At 46.0% G+C, this 20,457-nt stretch overlaps 1 protein-coding gene across 4 annotated transcripts in view; it reads right to left on the bottom strand.

The window, feature by feature from the left end:
* Nucleotides 1–20,457, bottom strand: part of atp2a3 (ATPase sarcoplasmic/endoplasmic reticulum Ca2+ transporting 3) — a 61,527-nt gene that overhangs the window by 25,862 nt on the left and 15,208 nt on the right. For all 4 annotated transcript variants that reach the window (XR_004766888.1, XM_035433132.1, XM_035433135.1 and 1 more), the window contains exons 2-6: nt 17,879–17,896; nt 16,853–16,935; nt 11,360–11,464; nt 9,315–9,453; nt 230–310 (exon numbers count right to left, since the gene is read on the bottom strand). Coding sequence is in view for 3 of the 4 variants with exons in the window: in XM_035433132.1 (XP_035289023.1) it covers nt 230–310; nt 9,315–9,453; nt 11,360–11,464; nt 16,853–16,935; nt 17,879–17,896 (426 nt within the window). In the remaining variant the exon portion in view is untranslated. The remainder of the gene's footprint in view (nt 1–229; nt 311–9,314; nt 9,454–11,359; nt 11,465–16,852; nt 16,936–17,878; nt 17,897–20,457) is intronic.

Here is a 20,457-nt window from a genome sequence, read left to right as displayed (position 1 = left end):
GGCAAGACTTCCTGGTGCCGCTGTTTCGAGTCAAATAATGAAAACCTCAATGAGAGTGCTGTTTATGGCCAGATTTGGGGCAAAAGTCGATGCTGGACTTCAGTGTCCTTCAGTGTATTACGGTACCTCTTAAACATCTGAAAACAGGTATCATTTGGGAAAAACAACAAGCAAAAAGGAGAACGAGATGATTTCGTGACCCACACCCCCCCCCCTCCCCGCCATTTACCTGTCAGAATGGACTGGTCCACCCGTAGAGTTGTGGATTTTATGGACGTGATCCTAATATCAGCAGGAACCTTGTCACCAACTGTTAAAAAAGAAGCGAAACAGGGTATTGTAAAGGAGCAAAAAGGCGAGATTGACATCTGGCTGTAAGAGAAAATGCCTCAGTAAACAAACAGCATTGTAAGAACCAAATACTAATTATCTATGGCCTAAAAGAAAATGAGCATTTAGCATGATATGGTACATTCAACTGCACAATCAAGAGGAAGCAAGCCACTGGCAACCATTTATCTGGATATGTACCCCAGCGTTCCCCAGGAAACCACTTCTTAAATTACAACATATTGAGCCCTTGCTCACAAACAAAGCCTTAAGCAAAGGAAACAGTTTTCAAGGTGCTGTTTTACTTCAAAGGCAACAGCAAGTAGGCTCAAAAACTGGTTCAATACTGCACTGATAGACTTGTGGCGAGTCCAGCAATCGATAAGCACCTCACTTTCTGCTCTGTAAACAACTGTTTGGTCAATGCCATGAAAGCAAATGCATTTAAAGAGAGATCATTCTTTCAACTGCACCCTTAAAACTTTGTGCATAGCGTTCTTTCTCAGACAGCTAATTAAAAAAAAAAAAAATTCATTTTACAAATGTATTTTTACCGGAACAATGCACATTAATAAACATTATCGTAAATGTGCCAGCATAAGTGAACTGGCTAGTTTTCAATTGCAGTCACCAATATTAAATATTTAAACCTAGATGTAAAAAGGTATTAAAAACAATTTAGAATTTTGTCATCTGCCACATGCTTTTACCCAAAGCAACACATAAATGCATTTAATATGGCAATGTAGCAGGTCACACTTTCTACCCTCTTCCTCTTTTGCTCAGTTCTGCCCCCATCTTCTCTGTTTTTCCTATGTAGTGTCAAGTTTCACAATCTGCAGACATACACAGAGGGTTTTACAGCCCCGCTGCATCACAACGGCGCTTTAACAATTGTATGCACGGGGGCCATCACGGATCATTCCCATGATGCATTTCTCTATACCGTAGAGTGAATAGAATAGAATAGAATAAACCATAGAGTGTCCATAAAAATAAAAACTGGAGATGGTGGGGGGGGGGGGGGGGGCGGCGCACAAGCTTAGGTTAGCTGAAGGCGTGCTTTCCTGTCTAGTTAAATATGCATGTCTATGGAATAAACAGGACATGCACTGTGCGTCTGAGACCAACTCTTTACTTTATTACAAGGAGATATCCGATACTGCCAGCAACGGTCCCATTATCCACCTGATAAGAAAGCTTAACAGATGAAGAACAGGCCGTTCTCCAATTTCACCGGGCTTCCATCGCTGATATAATAACTACGGTGTCCTTTTACACTCACAGATTCCATTCAATTAGGCTGCTTCACTTTATTATCGAAATGCTCGTCAGCCCCTCGCTAATACTAATAGGTTTGAAGGCTTCATTCGCACTTGCAAAAACATAGGAGATAATTAGTTGAAGTCAGCTAATATGAGTGGTGATAGGTCAGAGTAATGGGGGCTGGAAATGATGTCTTAATATCCGATTGGCTGGATTGTCTGCGAGCAATTCCACACATGCCAGGTGATGCAAATGCACATTAAGTCATTGCCAAATGAATGGCTAACGTTTGGTGAATCTATTCAGAAAAAAGAATGTCTGTAAAGAAATTAAAACATATTAGTACATTTGTCTGTTCGGATTTGTTAGTGAGTGCAAAAAGTTTGAGAACCAATTTTTACTTGTGAATCAATTATTTTTTTCTAAGATATATATATATATATATATATTTTCTTAAAAATATTTGCACATACCATTTTGTGTAAAGTTCATATCATTAATTTAATGACTTATGAGACAATAATACCCCATACACTTGGATTTCTGGCAGGCAAATGCATCTGCAGCGATGTTGAAATCGATTCTTTATGAAACAATTACATTGCACATTTCCATCAAAGGAAACCTTTTTAGCATTGTCATCCAAAAATGAGGCCTGGATTCAATCAACAACAAATTTAAATTCAAGTGTTAGTTTTTATTTCCAGAAACACAGTTTGGCATGTCCAGTAATCAACAAAATGTACTTAAACTATGTACTTGAACCTGAATACTGGCATGTATTTGTTTGTCAAGGTTAAGGACAAATGCCTTAAGAATCCATTAACATTTCATTTAACATAATGCAATCCATGCAATGCATGCAATCCATTAACCTTTTATTTAACATGATAAATTCTATGATGGTTACCATGGTTTATGAAATATGGGAGGGGGGGGCAGGGGCTGTCACGCGGTACATTAAGTAAAGCTGCCGAGTCATGTAACCCACACAGTTCAAGTCAGGGCCTGATGGAATGGACATCTAAACGAGGTGCGTCTAACCACCCTCTTTCTCCACAGCCAGCGGTGTTCCCAACGTAGTAAACAACAGGCACATCGATTCAACAGCAAAACGCTCAATTGCACACAGATGGATGTGGGTGTGCAAAAGGATGGTTTGCATGACGTGTACTGACGAGTCAGTCCCAGTACGAGTGACTAAAGGGATTTTGGGTCGGAGACAGGCGGCACTGTTGACAGCACATCATCAGGCATCTGCAATGCACGAGGCTGTGTGGGACAGACCATCTGGCTTGTGAAGCCTGGATCCGCACTGATGACCACAGTTCATCTCATTTCAGTCTCATTACTGACACTGTTGGACTATCAGGTTTTTCTCATCGCCGAAAAAAGGTTGTCCTCTTGCAGCCCAGCGCTGTCAAAACAGGTTGCGATTTTAAGGTGGGTGGCTCTGAAATCTGGTACAGTGGAGGAGTGATGAGGTGGTCTCAGGCTTGCAAATGAAATTTGGGTAAGCGCTGAGTTGAACAAATTCTGTTTGTCTTAGCCTCTTGCTAAGATAATTTCTCTCTTGCACCGAAATGGTATCGGGCATCATCGTGGGCCTGGCACGGTGGTGTTGACAGATTTTGCTGGTCAACACACAGTTGTACTAGTCACATGGTCACGGTCATGTTAAGCTGCCCCACTGTCACCTGAGAAGAGAGCAGCTCTTTCGCAGCGTGGCTCAAATGCCGTGATCTCACTGCAACAGACACTAGGCAACTGACTCCACTCATTAGTGCAAGTAAATCACCCATTAATGAGTGCAGTGACCGAGTGAACATCTGTAAGACACCTGTACTTTACAACAGTCACAGCTTACTTAGGACTACATTTCCCATGGGGCCGAGCACTGCGCTGACTAAGCAGATCCTTTGGCCAAAGGGGCAATCTGGGTCTCACTGGCAGTGATGGTGCCCAACGAGGCGATCGTAGCTCCCATAACAAGCGTGCCATGTCAACGGCTGTGAAAAACAGCAGGTGGCTCCGGCAGCATGTGCACGAGGACATCAAATCGCAAACGAAGACCTACGTGCTCCAGCCCTGTCCGGCACCATCACAAGGGGTGGGCAAACCCAAATCTGCAGCTGCAGGCGGAAATGGTGTGGGACACAAAACCGAAACACCAAAAATACATAAAACAACATTCCTGTTCTCCGTGGACCTACATGCATACACACTGTAGGTCGTATTTTAAAAGAACTCGTGCATCTCTTTGTTTTCTTGGGTAGTAATGAGGACATTCCGAAGGAGCATCATATATTATCCGGGAGAATTTTGAAAATATTCATTAATATCGAGTCCTGCACTCCGTCTCCCACTGCGCCACAGAGCGTGTCTGGTGATTTGTGAACTGTCAGCGTCCCCACTCGGGAGCGACAGCCCCCTTCACCCATCCGTCTTCTCATCCCGCTCCCTGATGTGAAGAACACTCCACCTAATCCGGTGAGGCTGGGGGGGGGGGGGGGGGGGGGGGGGGGATGATGTCATGCATGTGTGGACGCCTCCACTGGAACGCTGTCTGCTAATGACCTTGTATGGCAGCATCACAGAGAACAGCGTCTTCCTCTGACTATGTGAGAGAAGCCACAATGCTGATGGGGGGGGGGGGGGGGGGTGGGGGGGGGGGGTGGGTGGGGTAAGCTTTACACGAGTCTGTTAATCAGTCCTGGGTATCGTTCTTGCAAACTTTACATCCTCACAGGCCCAAGCCTCTCACTTGTGTGTGTACATCTCGACCATTCAACTCTCAACTCTCTCTCTCCCCAACATACTCCATCAGACCTGGAGCTTTCCCCTGCACCAACTGCAGCTACTGAACAGGAAAATGAGCACGAGCACATTCTCTGCTTCTGAAGCCGACAGAACCCAATGTTGGCCCAACGTTCCTCTGACGTTTGCTCAATGTTCCTCTGACGTTTAACCAATGTTTTTTTTACCTTCCACCATGCCAACTGCTGACTGTCCTCAATGGTGCGAGAGGATATGTGATTTGTAGCAGCACCCAGGCTCAGTGAGATGTCAATCAGCAAAGTATACAGCCCTGTTGTGTGGGCTGGTAAACACATTCTTAATGATTCCGCACATTAAAAGCTTCATCAATGGTAGCAATTAAACCACTACATCATCCAAAATGGCTGTCACAAAGAATACCGGCAGAGCATAACGTGTGAGGTTTGCTCTGTGCTGGATAGTGGAAACTTCTTTGTCATAGCAACCACGGCGAGGAAACCACAGCGACACAAAGAAAAGTGGGTTACAGTGCCGTCCCTGTTCTCACATAAAAGCGCAAACCTACGTACAAACGAAGCGCTCTTCCCCGCATGGAAGACAACCACGAGTGAGTTTCCAAAAGAGTCCCCTGTTTTCCATATCTTTGAGGATTTCATAAATCCTGTGTGTATGTCCCTACACCATATACAGAGGAGCTTTTCCATCTTAAAAAGCAGGGAAATTTCCACAGGAGGTGCAAATCATAACTGTGGCATGACACTGGAAAGGCTGACAATGAGCAGGCCACGAATGGTGGAAACTTGTGTGTAAATATATATATATATAGTTTCAAAGGCACTGACCTTTTCCAATTCCCTAATCACCCAGGCTTGCGTAAAGTTCAAGATCAAATTGATACTAGCAGCTAATCTAACCTACATACAGTTTCTATGGTAGGGACTATAAAAAATAAAAAATGTGTGCACATTTTGCCATTTCGGTTTGTTGTGCCCATGTCACCTAGCAAGGATTCCAAGACTGTCCACTGGAATTACTAAAACCTATATTTAAAAAAAAAAAAAAAAAACACACACACATTTTTTGCTGTGGTTTACCTTCCCATGTGTTTACTGCTGTTTAAGGTTGCCTAGCAACAGGAATATGTCAGGAGGAGCAAGACTCGTCAGAGGGAAGCCCTGCTCCTCCTCTGAGCATGCTGGTCTTAGCCACAGTCGGCAGCCTCTCTTTGGCAGGCTTGGCTGCAAACTTCACACTAACTTCACAGAGACCAAACGGCTGGACGGGCTCTGTGCTGAAATGGCGGCGATTGCAGATTACTGATTACGACATCTCCCGGTACTGCTAGCAGTTGCTGCTGCAACACTGCTGTTGCAATGTATCTCTCTCTAGGATACCTCTGTGATTAGCTTTACATTGATATCCAGCTAGAAATAAGATACTCCATATCCCAAACTTGCTTTTCTGTAGTGGTACCCATTTTGTAGTACAAAGGACTTGAAAAACTGCAAAGTGTTGCAATGTAATAGCTATAAAGCTGGACTTCAAAGGACAAATCTTGTTCAAAAGAGCAAAGTGCTTGAAATATAATGTTTTAGTACATATCCAGCTATATAAATGGACCTTTAAATTACATTAAATAGATCTTTAACAAACATATTTTGTTTTTATTGTATTTTATTTAACCAGCTGCTCTTGGTTGTTCCGAGATCCAGGCACAAAAATAGAGGCGACCGAGCCTTTGCAGTAGTAGCCCCGAATCTCTGGAACAGCCTACCTTTTCATATAAGAACTGCTCAGACCCTAGAATCAGTCGCTGCTGAAGACCCACCTCTTCTCGTTGGCATTCAATTCGACTTGAGCTTGTCACCTTGTTTTTATCTTCTATATAATTATTTTATTACCATGTTTATTGTTCCCATTTATTCTTATTTTTTATTACTTTTATATTCATTTTTGGTATTTTAAGCCTGTTCAAGTGCTTTGGTCAACTGTGGTTGTTGTAAATGTGCGATATAAATAAACTTTGACTTGACTTGAGTCATTTGTGCAAGTCACACTGAGTAAGGGCATCTACTAAGAAACATTGTATACAGTACATTGCACAAAAGTTCAATAAATTACAATTGGAATTGATGAACGGAATGTTTATTTAAAACACTAATTTGACTGGCATAATATTACAATGACACGTTTCACAATAGCTATCATGCCTACTGTTGCACTGGTTTGTGGGGGGAAGAATTTGGGAGTGGGACCTGGCGCCCACGGTACCCTCCATAGACATGCATATTTAACTAGACAGGAAAGCACGCCCTCAGCCAACCCAAGCTGTGAAGCCCCGAAAGTAAGCTTGTACTATGCATGTCTTCATTGCTGAGGGCAGAACAGTGAGCTCCCCATTAAAATGAATGGGGAGCATCAGACTTTTGAAGGCAAAAAAACCTCCCCGATAGTATTTTGAAACTCGATTGACCACAGTTACATTTCATATGAAAAGCAGATTGAAAAATAGGCATTGTGTAATAAAATATGCACATTTCAATAATATTTTCCCAAGACTTCTGGACCAAAACAACCATTGTTTCCGAAACTGTAGCACATAATGAAATTTCTGATAACAAAAAGTGGACCAATGAGGTTTTCTTTGGTCGTTAAATCACCTTGGATTTCTACATCGAATTGAATGGGCAGCAAGCGCTTTCGACTTCAACAGCTGTGAACATGCGCAGTGAAGGCCGTTTCCTGATACCTCCTAGGCTTCACCGCCTGGCCCCTCCTACCCTCTCCTGTTCCTATGTACGCTCTATGGTATCCTCCCTCTCAGCCTTCCTGTTGTGAGAACCAGCTATTTCTGCTGTGCTCTGACAGATTTGCGACAATTTTCTTTCATGAAGTGTTCACCAATTAATGGACGACTGCCCCTTCAGGGTGTAATGTAACCACATTCCAGTAGGACATGATGTAAGAAGCCTAATTTTCCCGACAAAAAAACTAAAGGTGAAGGTCTACCAAAACTATGTATGTACTTCTGTAAGTCACTTTGTACTGAAATGTACTTCTGTAAGTCACTTTGGCTAAAAAGCACCTGACAAATCACTAAATTATACAATTGTAAAGGTGCAATGATTGTCAGTGATGCATCCAGCAAAAAAAGACCAAAAATGTAAACAAATATTGAGATCCACCTGAGCAACTAAAAACAGAGATAACAGAGCAAATATGCCATAGCATCAGCAAACAATGAACATCGATAAGAGGACGGGTGCTCAAGAAACGAACTAATTTACCTTTAAACCTGAATTGGAGTGGAGGGGAAGGGATGCATGAATCTTTTAAACATTCAGGATCTTTGTTCATGTAGAAACACAGGGACAGGTACACGGGTGCTGGTGCGATGACATCATCCTCAGAGTGAATCATTCTAGGCAAATCAGGTGTTCACAGGCAGGATTTCATAAAGACCCTTCATAGAGGTCAAAGGGCATGAACACTGCAGTGAGTGTTTGGGGGGGGGTGGGGGTGCTGAGATGGCAACACGCTAACCCTGCACGGTTTCCTCACCCGCGGGGTTCACCGGCGGGTGGAATGTGGGGCCTGTCGCGGCACAGGCCGCCGTAGCCGCGGAAACAAAGGGAGGTCTGTTCTGGCGTGGCGCGTGCGGGCGGGCGGGCAGGTGAGGCAGCCGCTTTATCGGGGGCTGAGGGCGAGACGGTGACGCACCGCGGTCTGGAAGGGCCCGCGACATCCGCAGCGGGTCTGTCGAGATCAGCCGCTCCCGCACGCGCCGGCATAAACCAGATCGCTGCCCGCACGGCTGCCGCCATCCACTCCCCAATTTCACTCCGGCGCCACGACCCTCCAGAACCAACAAAAAACCGGCGATGGAAGTCACGCCTGTGTCATCGAACCACACGCTGTGCCTGTACCTATCTCCTTTTAATCCCCGTCCACCGCACCCGAGCACACTCGGGCTTTAGAGGCTGGCAGGACAGACTCTGATGCAGGTAGTAGAAGACAATGCGCGACCGCGGATCATTCATAACACGAGGAAGTCTTTCACTCCGAAGGGCAGGCATTACAGGCACATCTGTTGAATGTAACTTCTTTTTTTTCTTCTTTTCTTTCCCTCCTCGCGCCGCCGAGCCGTAGACTGCGGCGAATGCTAATGAAGCCGGTGACACTTCTGAGAGGCCCTCTGCCATCATTACCAGAGCCCGGGCCCAGGTTTACATAAACAAACACTAATTGCTTTGATGAGACCCAGGGAATAGGGGGGACGAGGGGGGACGGGGGGGATAGGGGGGGGAGATTGGCAGCAGCTGAAATAGTCTCGCGGCAACCAGATGTTCCCGAGCAGGGGAGGACGGCGGCTAATTTTAGACCGGAGTCTGCCCACCCGCGGCCCGGCATTCATAAGGAAAGGAGGGGTCACCTACCCGGGGTGGGGGGGGGGAAAGGGGCTGAAATACACTCAGGAACCAGGTGGCTGAATCGGCAGCATAGGAAAACCTTAAAGCAACAGTTGGAAATTCAAATAGCCCACAACAGCCACGGCCACTTTAATCTGACAACTGTTGCTCCGGAGCGAGGGCTTGTGGAAGAAAGGCAGGCCGGGGATGTTCCTCGGGGTATTCCAGGGGTCTGGTGCTCATTGACGGACGTGGGCCTGAACGCCAGCCCAAAGCCAGGGCCAGAAATCAGGAGCCCGTGAAAAAGCCAGTCGCACTACTGGCTGGACTTCAGATGAGGCCGCGAGAGTGGAAAAATGCGTTTGCGCACACACCTGGGGCGCTGGATTTACGGTCCGCGGGCCGCGGGTTTTGCTTCATGGGAACTTGACGGCACCGCCGTGGTTTCCCACAGGTCATAAAGAAGCGGGCCGTGAGTGAGAAGAAACGGGGGGGGGGGGGGCGACGGGGACGCTACGCCGCTTCTCTTACCGGCCACCTCCACGATGTCGCCGGGGACGATTTCCCGCGCCTTGATCCGCTGCACGGCCTTCCTGTTCATGCGGTAGACCTTCCCCATCTCGGGCTCGTACTCCTTCAGGGCCTCGATGGCGTTCTCCGCGTTCCTCTCCTGGAGCCCAAAACAGGAGCCTATATCAGAGCCCAATTCTGCCAAACAATCAGTCCCGGGAGCGCCATGCAGGAAGGGGACACCGAACGAGTGGAAATAACACTCCCAAAGCACCGCAGGCTGGGAAGCGTATGATGTAATGGAGGGAGGCCTCAAACTGGTAGTTTAAAGGACAAGGCCAGCGTAACTTAATATTTTTCTTACTGCCAACATATCCTACGAAAACACCAAAACCTGCAATCCTGCTGTCCGTCTCTCAGTACTGACCTGACATTCTCCTCCCCCATCTAACGCTCTACCAGGAAGCCATTCATTCAAATTGTGCGCTAAAATCATTAAATACAGTTCAGAAAGACATTAATTTCTGAACCCTCTGTCTTAGTTTTGAATTGCCTATTCTGCTTTTCCATCAATAAACTGAAATAAATTCACTAACGTATCAGCTTCCAAGTTTCCAACCTCTCCATCCGTCCTGTAGACATATTTCTATAAAAGAAAATGTATTTTCCCCAACTTATTTAATTTGCATTACCCAAGAAAAAATCCATACTCAGTATAAAGCCTACAATAGCATGTGCTGTTACAGTTTGTGTTTAACCAGAACTGCTGTGTCGACTTATGAACTATTATTACATTTTAGATAGATTTGATCTATTTTATTCAATATTGCATTTGGGATAGTCTTCTAGCAATTATTCATCCTGGGCACAGTCGCCGCTGAGGAGAAAAGAGATGATGAATTTCGGTCCCTGGCATGTAATGTTGTTCAGAGCATCTTAGAAAAGTCATATCAATAAGAGTGCCTCTGTTTCTAAAATCTTCTTCTAAAAGCGTTCAGCTTTGATGACACGAAGCCTCTCTGATGAGAGCCAATGCCAACGGGAAGCCACCCTTCGGGTGAGAAATGCATGTAGCTATCAACACAAGTTTGACAGAACATTTAGATGAGACAATCTGTCATCCTTATTGCTGAACCACCATGTATTTCTACATTTCAGAAGCGCTGTGATGCAACTGGACACCTTCAAATGCGGATTCCCGATTCTGGAGTATGAATTAACCCATACTGCAACCGGCTCTAAATCAGTCTTGTCTTAGAGCCTGCAGTCAGCCACCCAGAGAGATGTGCCTCTGACAGGGGGACTAGCCAAGCAAGAAAGAGGAGGGGGAAAAAGAAGCTTCCGGAATATTCCTCTCTTTCTTTCTGCGGGCCTTCAGAGACAAAGTGTCACATCCTATCTCTGAGCGTGAGGCTGTGGGCACTGAGACGGAACACGGCCACTGCAGGCCGGACCGAAGCCCCCACGGCTTTCAGAAATTCGACAGCTTCCATATCTTTCAACCGGACGCGCGACGGCACGCAGCGAGCAACCGTTTCAAAATTGCGCTCCGTCGTTTCCATAGTCGAGATAACAAGCTCTCGTATCTGTTCCACTCCCTGCCTCTCAGCACACCCATAAAGTCAGTGCAGTACCCTACTGTAGGGTTGACAACTCCAAATCAAACAGGAGGGCTTTTATTAGCTCAACCGACACATTCTATATCACCCCCCACTGTTTAATTAGCAATTTAACTGTGGCTTAATGTCAATATGAACAAGTTCTTGAGAAACAGAGACCATGGATAAGGGCCAAGGAATTTGTAACGGCTTACAAATCAAGAGTCACAACCTGGCTGTTGATGAGGCTGACATAACTAACGTTCATGAAATTATTCTTACGAGATTCAAGAGAACTCAATAAAGTTGCACAAGAAAACATTTAGTGAATGGTTTGAACACTTTTTCCGATCATGTTCAGCATTCCCTAAAGGCACGTTTACCATGACAACTAAATGTCAAACTCTGGCCCCCCCAAACCCCCACCGCCCCCCCTCCCCCCAACCCCAAGTTTACAGTGGGCCTCACCTGCCATACTCCGATCACAGCGTTGGCGATGAGGATCAGTAGGATGACGATGGGCTCCACGAAAGCTGTTGTCGTCTCCTCCCCTTCCTCAAACAGTGCCAGCACCTACAGGACACAGGGGGGGACAGCCTCAGTGAGCGGCCCCACCACAACACACACACTCTCCCAGGACGGCTCTTCTGTGGACCACTCCACTTACCCGACTGGCTTTGTGACGTTTTAATTCACTACACATAAACCAGTGTTAAAAGAAACCATTGAAGAAACGTGCCCTGCAGAAGCGGCCATCTTTAGGCAAGGAACATCTTACATTCAAAATCTGTTTAGCCATTACTAACTGGCCTCAGTGGTATATACTCCAGTTATAAACCCCAATTTCATATAAACTCCACCGGATCTATATATAGAGCTGGGAAGTATAGCGCTGAAAGGCATGAGCAACGGTGTTACTATGGTTGCCGCGATAGGATCAGTGCGGTAGGGGAACTGCTGGTGAGCTGGGCGTCTGTGGTATTCCAGGCCTTATGCTACAAAGCCGAGTCTGTTACACGCCGCTGACATGGCCCGGGGCATTTCCGCTATTGCAAATACAGGTGCATGGCTAAGACAAAAGGACACCCTCATTCTTTTCAAAAAATGACAACAGGGAAGTGTTGTGAAAATGAAACACAGAAAAAAGACATGCTGAATTGGCAATTGCCTAAAGTTGGGGAGAGGGACAAATAAAGATTAAAGCAATAAGTAGGAGGGTATGAGAGTGAGAATGTTTTGATCGACTTCTGGCTCCTCTTTGTGCATAGGTGGCATGCTAAACGTGCTAACCAATGCAAAGTGCTTAATGGCAAACACAAGCAATTAATAAGTGCGTTCTCTCAAAGTACCATACAACATTGCATTTTTGCAACATTAGACCTCTGTCCTGCAGTCTACTGGCTACTGCATGGGCCTCTGAAAACTTTCAAATATTTTCCCCATGACCTTATCAAAGCATCAAAAGCAATCTTCTTTAATCTTTGAGTCATCTCCCACAATGCAGTTACAGCAAGGCAGTTTCATATGGTACCATTCAATACTGACAGAACACATTAGAGGAAGTGTACAGTCACTGTATGAGTGATTGAAAAACAAGTTGGTCATCAGTCATTTGGCTATAAAACCACAAGTCCCCCACACTCTTATGGGCCTCCCAAGCAAGGCTAGGGAACCATAAGCATTCTGACTGCTTTGCTGAGAAAAATTGATGCCTGTGCATGAGGCCTACTCCAGCATTAGCCAACGTGTCTCATGTTGAGAATCATTAACAAAACAAGAATTCAGGAGAGAGGTTTCTCCAAACAGAGTATAGACCATTGCTTGTAGTGGCTAAAATTGGATCAATATTTAATTATTAGCTGATTTTTTTTTTACTGCATATCTCTTTCACGTGAGTGTTTTAAAGGTGGGGCAAATAACACTGAAGGACAGCAATGCACTCTGTCTTTCGGTGTTGAGAATAGAGGGTTGATATCGCTCTCTGAAAGTTTTTTGTCTGCCGTTGTGAAAAAGTAGCACGCATTAGTATTCCACACACATTAAAATGAGATAAGGTGCTCTTTCAATTTAAGTAACAATTTCAAGATGCATGTCCCTTGTGTTAGGTTGCTTTTGTTTGTTTAGCTTCTTACACATCCAGTTTCATCATCTTCAAAGCAGATTCAAAAGCCATAAGCTAATCAGGGTCAGTGCAGTGAATAGCACGGTCACCTCATAGGAAGAAGGTGCCGAGTTTGAAGGCCAGCCGAGGCCTTTCTGTGTGGAGCATGCATGTTCCTCCCATGAATGTTTCCGCTAGGTACTCTGGTTTCCTCTCACGGTCAAAAAACATGCAGTAGGTTAACTGGAGTCTCTAAATGAATGAGTGAGTGAACAGTGAGTGCGCCCTGCGATGGATTGGTGACCTCTCAAGGGTATATTCCTGCCTCTCGCCCACTGCATGCTGGGATACGCTACAGCCCCTGAATAATTTTCTTAACAGAATGAATGATTTTGGGGCCTTTGTGGGATCTTCCAGGTGGATGTTCAGAGGACGTGATCAGGAGAATAGATGCGATTCAGCTCTGTCCTTTCCATTGTCATCACAGAACTGCACATAGTTAAACAGCGGTCAGATGCACCGTTACAGCAGACAGGTCAGACAACAGCTAAAAGCTAACACAGGGCAAATTACATCCGGCATGTTATCTATTCATGCAGCTGGATACTTACTAAAGCAGTTCCTTGTTCACAGCTACAGGTATAATTGTCTTACCACCACCTGGTAATTAAATCTGCGAGCTTTAATCTACAAGTCCCCTTCCATCACCACTACATTACATAAATATGGCTTTAAGCAGAGAGTAAAGGGCCATCTTTGCAAGTACTATTAATATGTATTTAAAAAGGGGATAGATGAATACATATATAACATGTAAGGGACTCTGTGTGAGCAGGGCTGTGTGTAGCTTGATGGGAGAGTGATTCTTCAAGAACCTCACGATGAGGGAAACCACCATATGCTGTCAATCGCTGACTTGTATGAAACAACCACACAACATTGCGCTTCTCCGAAAATCACTGCGAATGGTCCAATCAAAAACAAATTAACAGTACATGCATCCCGCACTCACAAAAGGCCTGGTAAAAGTTGGGGAAAGATTAAAAAAAGCCTAATTCTTTCCATTGTAAATTCATGTTTTAAATTTCCTTGACTGGTATGATTTTTTAATGGGTTCACATGGTGCAGACATGTGAGGGACTCTGAGATACCACAGACACTAAATTAATGACAGTCACCAGAGCAGTGAACTCCAAACCACATATCTAAATGCCCGAATCACACAATTATAACAGAAGTACACCAGTTCTGAGAGCTGTGCACAGGAAAAGTATTACTTCAGCTGAACTGAGCTACATCATAGTGTGGCATTGCCAGATTTCTGAGGATCTTGCATGAGTTGTTGATTGGTTGCATATACCCAGGAGACAGTAATCTGTTATTTTAAAAAAACTTTTTTTTGCACCTTTAGATCAAACGAAGTAGCATTGCAGAGCTTCCCAAATCAGTTTCTTTATTTTAAGAAGAAATCTGTGAATTTGGCAAGCATACACTTAAGCAATTCGATCAGATTACACCAGTTTTCAGTTTTAGGGTTTTGAATATTCTCAGGTCCTGCATTCTATCATATATTCTCCCTCAAGCTTTGCGATCTCCAAGTCAATTTTTTAAATCTGATTATTTATGCAGTCTAGCCCCCATTGTCATTTCAAACACGTCTATGCAGGGCAGGGAATGATATCTGTCATTACATCTGCTTCTGTCCCTTAACATGCAAAAACACGTAACGAGCTAGAAGCGTCGATTCAAATTTATTCAAAAACCACACACATGAGTTCAGGGCATTGGCTCCACGCAACATGCAGGCTCATTGTGCTCATTTGGCCTGACGACATACAAAAAGTGCCCGGGGGGGGGAGTGTTCCGTAGCTCCTTGCCGTTTTAGAATGGAAGGGTTTTCCCCCGTGAACACAGACGGGGATCGGCCCTGACACGACCTGCCGGGCAGGATTCCCGTCAGCTCGCAGGCACGAGCACGTGACCCTGGGGCGCAGCGGTCACACCGAACCCCGCGTCCGCAGTCTGACAGCGTGATCGGGAGCTACTAGGACCAGCCCTCAGCGAGGGACGAGGATCCGAGTTTTGGAGGAAAGTTTTTTTTTTTTTGTTTTTTTTTTTGGTCTTCCAGAGTGGAGCTGCTATTTTCTGAGGCAATTCCGCTCGGGAACAAAAGTGACGTAGGAAAGACTGAGAAACGGCCATGATTTAGGCCGCTGTGTGCGGTTCCTCTGGGTTTTCCATCTAGCCCTGTAAACAACGAATCAGGCCCATACTGGAGGAGGCACGCCTACAGTACAGTCCAAAATCACACACGCATCCAAATGCTTTTTAGCTCATCGGCCTGGCTGTTGCCTATTTCCAATTCCTCATTCAAGCCCTAAGCAATTATCAAACGAAGAGGATTGTAGTGTAATTAAACAGTATGCATTTTGCATTACGTGCCATTTCATAAATTCCCAACTTCCTCGAAGCGGTACAAAAATATGGAATGGAAACCGAATTTTTTTTATTTCAGAAGCGTCTTTCAGATGAGCAAAGGGAGCGCAATTAGGCAGCGAATTCCTAATTTCTGTATTCGTCGCGACGCCTTTCCGTGAGCTCATTGCAACGGCAGGGCTTCCCTCCCTAATGGTGACGAACGCAGAAGTGATTCACAGAGTAATGAGGAAGAGGAAGGGCTCAGAGGCGGACGAGCGACGCCACCCCGCTGTTTCGCCCGCCCGCCCGGTCCTGCCCTCGCTCGCTGACGCGAGCGGGACTCCTCGCGGCCGTGGAAACAGGGCGGCGCGGATCAGAGGGCCCCGGGCTCGGCCGTCAGAAGGAAGGCCTCCGACATCACCGCTCTGCTCTGCAAGGCCATACAAAACTCCCGGCCCTGTTACATTACATTACATTACATTTACTTGGCAGACGCTTTTATCCAAAGCGACGTACAAAAAGTGCATTTTGTGGTCATAGACAACTACTAAACACAGGTTCAGTAAGATACAATACTTATTTTGTACAGCTATTTCTAGCCAAGAACACAGTTTAGTTCACACAGTGAACACTATTCAGACCTAACCTCTGCAGAGCCGACTAGGCAGAAGAATAAGCTACAGTATTAGGACAAATACGAATCACCAAAAAGTGCTGGGATGGGGCAACGTGTAACAAGTGTCATGAAAAAAGGGGGGGGGGGGGGGGGGCGGGGATTTAGAGTGAAATATACAGCGTGGTGGCGGTTAGTCTAGGTTCTTAAAGCTAAGCAAGACGTGTAGCAGTTTCACGCACCGCGGCACGTAAGCATCGAGCGGCTGCTCAGCACCATAATCAGCTGGTATGTGGCCGTAGGTGCAAACGGGATACGGTATTGGTTTTCTGCACGTGATGTGATTTAGAGATGCTGCTCAAGCCTTTTGAGGCTCCTTCTAATGTTCAACGCCACCCCCCCCACCCCCCCCCCACCCCCCATGATTAGGTGGTCAACCAACTGCACCATTTCAACTGTATGGGTGTACCATACCAGTGATCCAGTGGCGATTACACACTCTAACGGTTAGTCTATCACGACAACGACATTTATCAAACAAATATGAAAAATAATAACAACAATAACAGTCTGATTAATATTAAAGAAAGGTTTATAGCATGGTCTTTAAAAATGAAAATATTTGTAATTACTATTCTGACAATGGATAATGTCTGCACCATGCACGTGTAGACAAACCACATGATATCCTTAAACTTCATTTCAAGTATTATATGACCTGATAGTTTTAAAGAGATGCTAAGAGACAACAAAACAAGACTCCACAAGATGCCGTCCAATGGGATCTTCTGCAGAGGGTGATTGGCGCACTCAGGGTGGTGGTACTTACAAAAGAGACACAGGCAGCCAGGAGGAGGATCCTCACCAGGAGGTCTTCAAACTGCTCCACCACCAGCTCCCACAAGGACTTGCCTACAACACAGGGGGAGAGAGTACAGTAACCCTGGTAACCTCTCTACCCACAACCCACTGCTCAAAAATCCTCAGTGTGGTGTCACCCTTGCACAGACTCTGACATATTCCAAATGATTCACAGATATACAGATATTCATATGGGCCTATGATGATTCCTGGCAACCATGGATGAGTTGACATCTGGAACAACAGACAGTTTATATTCCAGCCAAATATTTTCAAATTAAACCATTACTATCTGAACCGGACCAAACACCATCCATAAAATACACTCCCAGTTATGAGTGTGTGATATATATTTTGTACCCAATAAAGTCATGGGGTTAATGAGGTTCATAAGGATATTATGAATATTGTTATTTTCTCCACTCAGGCATCTCGAATGCTGGCAGAATTAGCATTCATGCTTCTCTTCATGCCACATTAACTTGATCTGTCATTACTGCTGCGTTCATACATGAGTTCACACTTACGGGTGAAATGCACCACACAATAAGGATTGTCCCTTTAAATGCCGATGTTATTTTCTCTGTCGCATTCACTGTCTGAATCACCCCGCCCACAAATTAAATACACACATACAAAACACACAGAACAATGGTGACTGTCATCAAATAACACCGGTAACACAAGTATGATTAACAGTCCGCATCATCCAGCTCCACTTCTAGTCACACAGCGTATTTATAGAGGTCCTGAAGGGGGGAGAGCTAGGTTGTCATTCCTCATTCCCGTGGATATGATTGAGGCGACCCCTCCTCCGTTCCCCCATCCCCCGGACCCTCATACATCTTCCGTCAGGACAGGTACTGGCAGCCCTGGGCAGCTCCAGGCCTGCTCGCCAGCAGGATATATTACAGCGAGGCGCAAGAATCTCAATTTGGCAGCGAACAAAAGCTTATAAAACAGACAGTGATAAGCTGGAAAGATCAATAGTTACCTTCCTCAGCAGGCAGCTCTGTTGGTGTTGTCACACGCAGGCAATCCACAGTGGAGCACGGTGAGAACAAAAGAGACAAGAAATAAAAATAGTGATTAACATTAACAGGATTCAACAGCCAGCTGACAAAGGACAGTAACACTCACCCACTCTTAGCAACAGACAACACAGCAAAGTAAAATATGTGATGCTTTATCAGTAAATGAATAGCCAAGGCATAAAAAACCTCCATACCTCAAGCAAGTGGCGCAACATTATTTATGGAGCTTCAAGTTACGGTTTCAATGCAAAGCAATATTTATAACCAACGGTCCTCTCTTTTCTTGTCACTGTTCATTATTTTCCCATTGAATTTCTACACGTTAAATCTAACTGAGTTAAAAGCAGGCGATGCTGTGGGTGACAGAGCATACATCTTCAGGTACAGAGAGGTGCTGCGGCACCGAAATACAAATCCACCGAATACCCCTCTCAAAAATCGACCCCCTCAAAAAGAACGCACACATCAGCTTCTGCGGGACAGTCAGAAAGCATGAGGACAAGTGTCCAAACGGGGGGTGTGGTGGGGGGGGCTAAGGGTGTGTCAGCACTTTGATCAGCCGTCAACAATCCCCCCATCACCCCCCCCCCTCCTTGCCATTCGGGCGCTGCACAGATGCAGCAGCCTGCATGCAGCCAGGCGTTACAGCCAGCTCTGCAGAGGCAAGGCTGGGAACCCTCCGATACGCAATCAGACGTTCTCTCTGCTTCCTTCCGTCTGCCCCCTGCGCCCCCCCCCCCCCCCCCCCCGCCACCACCCCCCACACGACGGGCGATAAGCACGCGCCGCTGCACTTTCTCCCGGGGCAGTAGGGAGCCGCCACCGCGCAGGGGACGCCACGCCGCGCCGGGGACGCAGCGAATAACCTTGGAGGGAAAGGACTGAGGATCCGGAGCAATGGCGGAGGGGGAAGTTCACAGGAAATCATTAGTCCCAACCGCCCCCTCCCCAGACAGGGAATCTGATATTAATGTCACGCTTCCTTGATAAATGTCAGGGCACCATCTGTAGACTCATAAGAAATCTGTCCCCAAAATACTGGCTGGATGATGACCCCCCAGGTTCTGGGGCATGGGCTTAGATGGATATCTCTGGTAAAGCACGCGCACACACACACACGCACGCACAGACAGACACACACACACACACTCACACACACAGACACCACAAACACATACACACACAGGCATACGCAGACACCACACACACACTCACACATACACCGACACCACACACACAAGCACACACTAGCCCACACATACACACACATGCAGACACCTCACGCAGACCACACACACACACACACATACACACACAGACACCACACACACACACATGCAGACACCACACACACAGACACCATACACACGCACACACTAGCACACACATATACACACAGACACCACACACACATACAGATACTGTAGCACACACACACACACCATACACACACCGCCCCTATGCCCGGCAGCAGCATCAGCGGGCCCGTAAATAAGGGAGCCTCAGCAGAGCTGGAGAGGCCGTGTGGGCGAGGGGAGCATGTGGAGAGTGGGAAGGAGCCGGGTCGCGCCGCGAAGGCAAGCAGGAGAAGGGAAAAAAAAACTGCATCTGGCAACCCCGCAGATCCACAATCACGCAACTCTCCACGAGCAAGGGGCTCATTCGCATTCACAGCACCCACACACACACACACACACACACACACACACGGAGCGAGCCGATCGCGCTGTGACGGACTTTCGGGAAGGTTAATCACGAAGCGCGCCGCTCCGCCGAGCAGCGCTTACTGTTCCACTTCAAACACATTTTCCAAAATCATTTCCACGGGACGAGCGGAGGCGAGAAGCCCTGTCCGGAATGACAACGAGCCGCTCGCCCACCCACCCCCTCTGAACTCAGACCAACCGCGCGCTTTCGCAGCACCGAGCTACAAAAACAAAAACAAAAGCAAAATCCTCATGCTACAGGTACTACTCATCAAGAGACACACGTAGGAATTGTTATTCATCCCCCTCATGGGCAAACCGGCCAATTACCAACAAGCAAATCTCTCGCTATGATTTGAAAATATCAAGATTCATACCTTACACTGGGGGGTGGGGTGGGGGGGGGTGTATATACCACAAAAAACTGGTTTTACCCCGCCCCCCAAACCCTTAATAGCTTCATTAGACATTTCGACCACTTACAGTAATGTGATGTTTTTCAGCACCTGTCTGCACTGTGGAAAAGTTAATATTTTACTGCACTGTGCATTTAGAAATGTATTCTGTGTCTAAACATGGCTAATTATCAAAATGGGCTATTTAAACCGAGGGACAGGCTGGAACAAAAAAATGCAAATGACCCTTTATAAGTGTGTGGTATTACGAAAGTGCCACGATGTTTTGTATTTAAAGCATATTTCCTTCCATATATAAATGTTAATATACCAATGGCACTGGCATGGGTAACTTCATTATGAAACAAGGTTTAGCAGCCTAAAGTCCTTCTGTGCCTTGCTTTTGGCAAAACATTTATTTCTTTTAGTCATTTCTTT

Source organism: Anguilla anguilla, chromosome 9 (assembly GCF_013347855.1).
Source record: "Anguilla anguilla isolate fAngAng1 chromosome 9, fAngAng1.pri, whole genome shotgun sequence".
Taxonomy (NCBI): domain Eukaryota; kingdom Metazoa; phylum Chordata; class Actinopteri; order Anguilliformes; family Anguillidae; genus Anguilla; species Anguilla anguilla.
Note: the sequence above shows the minus strand (reverse complement) of the source record. Positions and strands in the feature narration are given on the sequence as shown.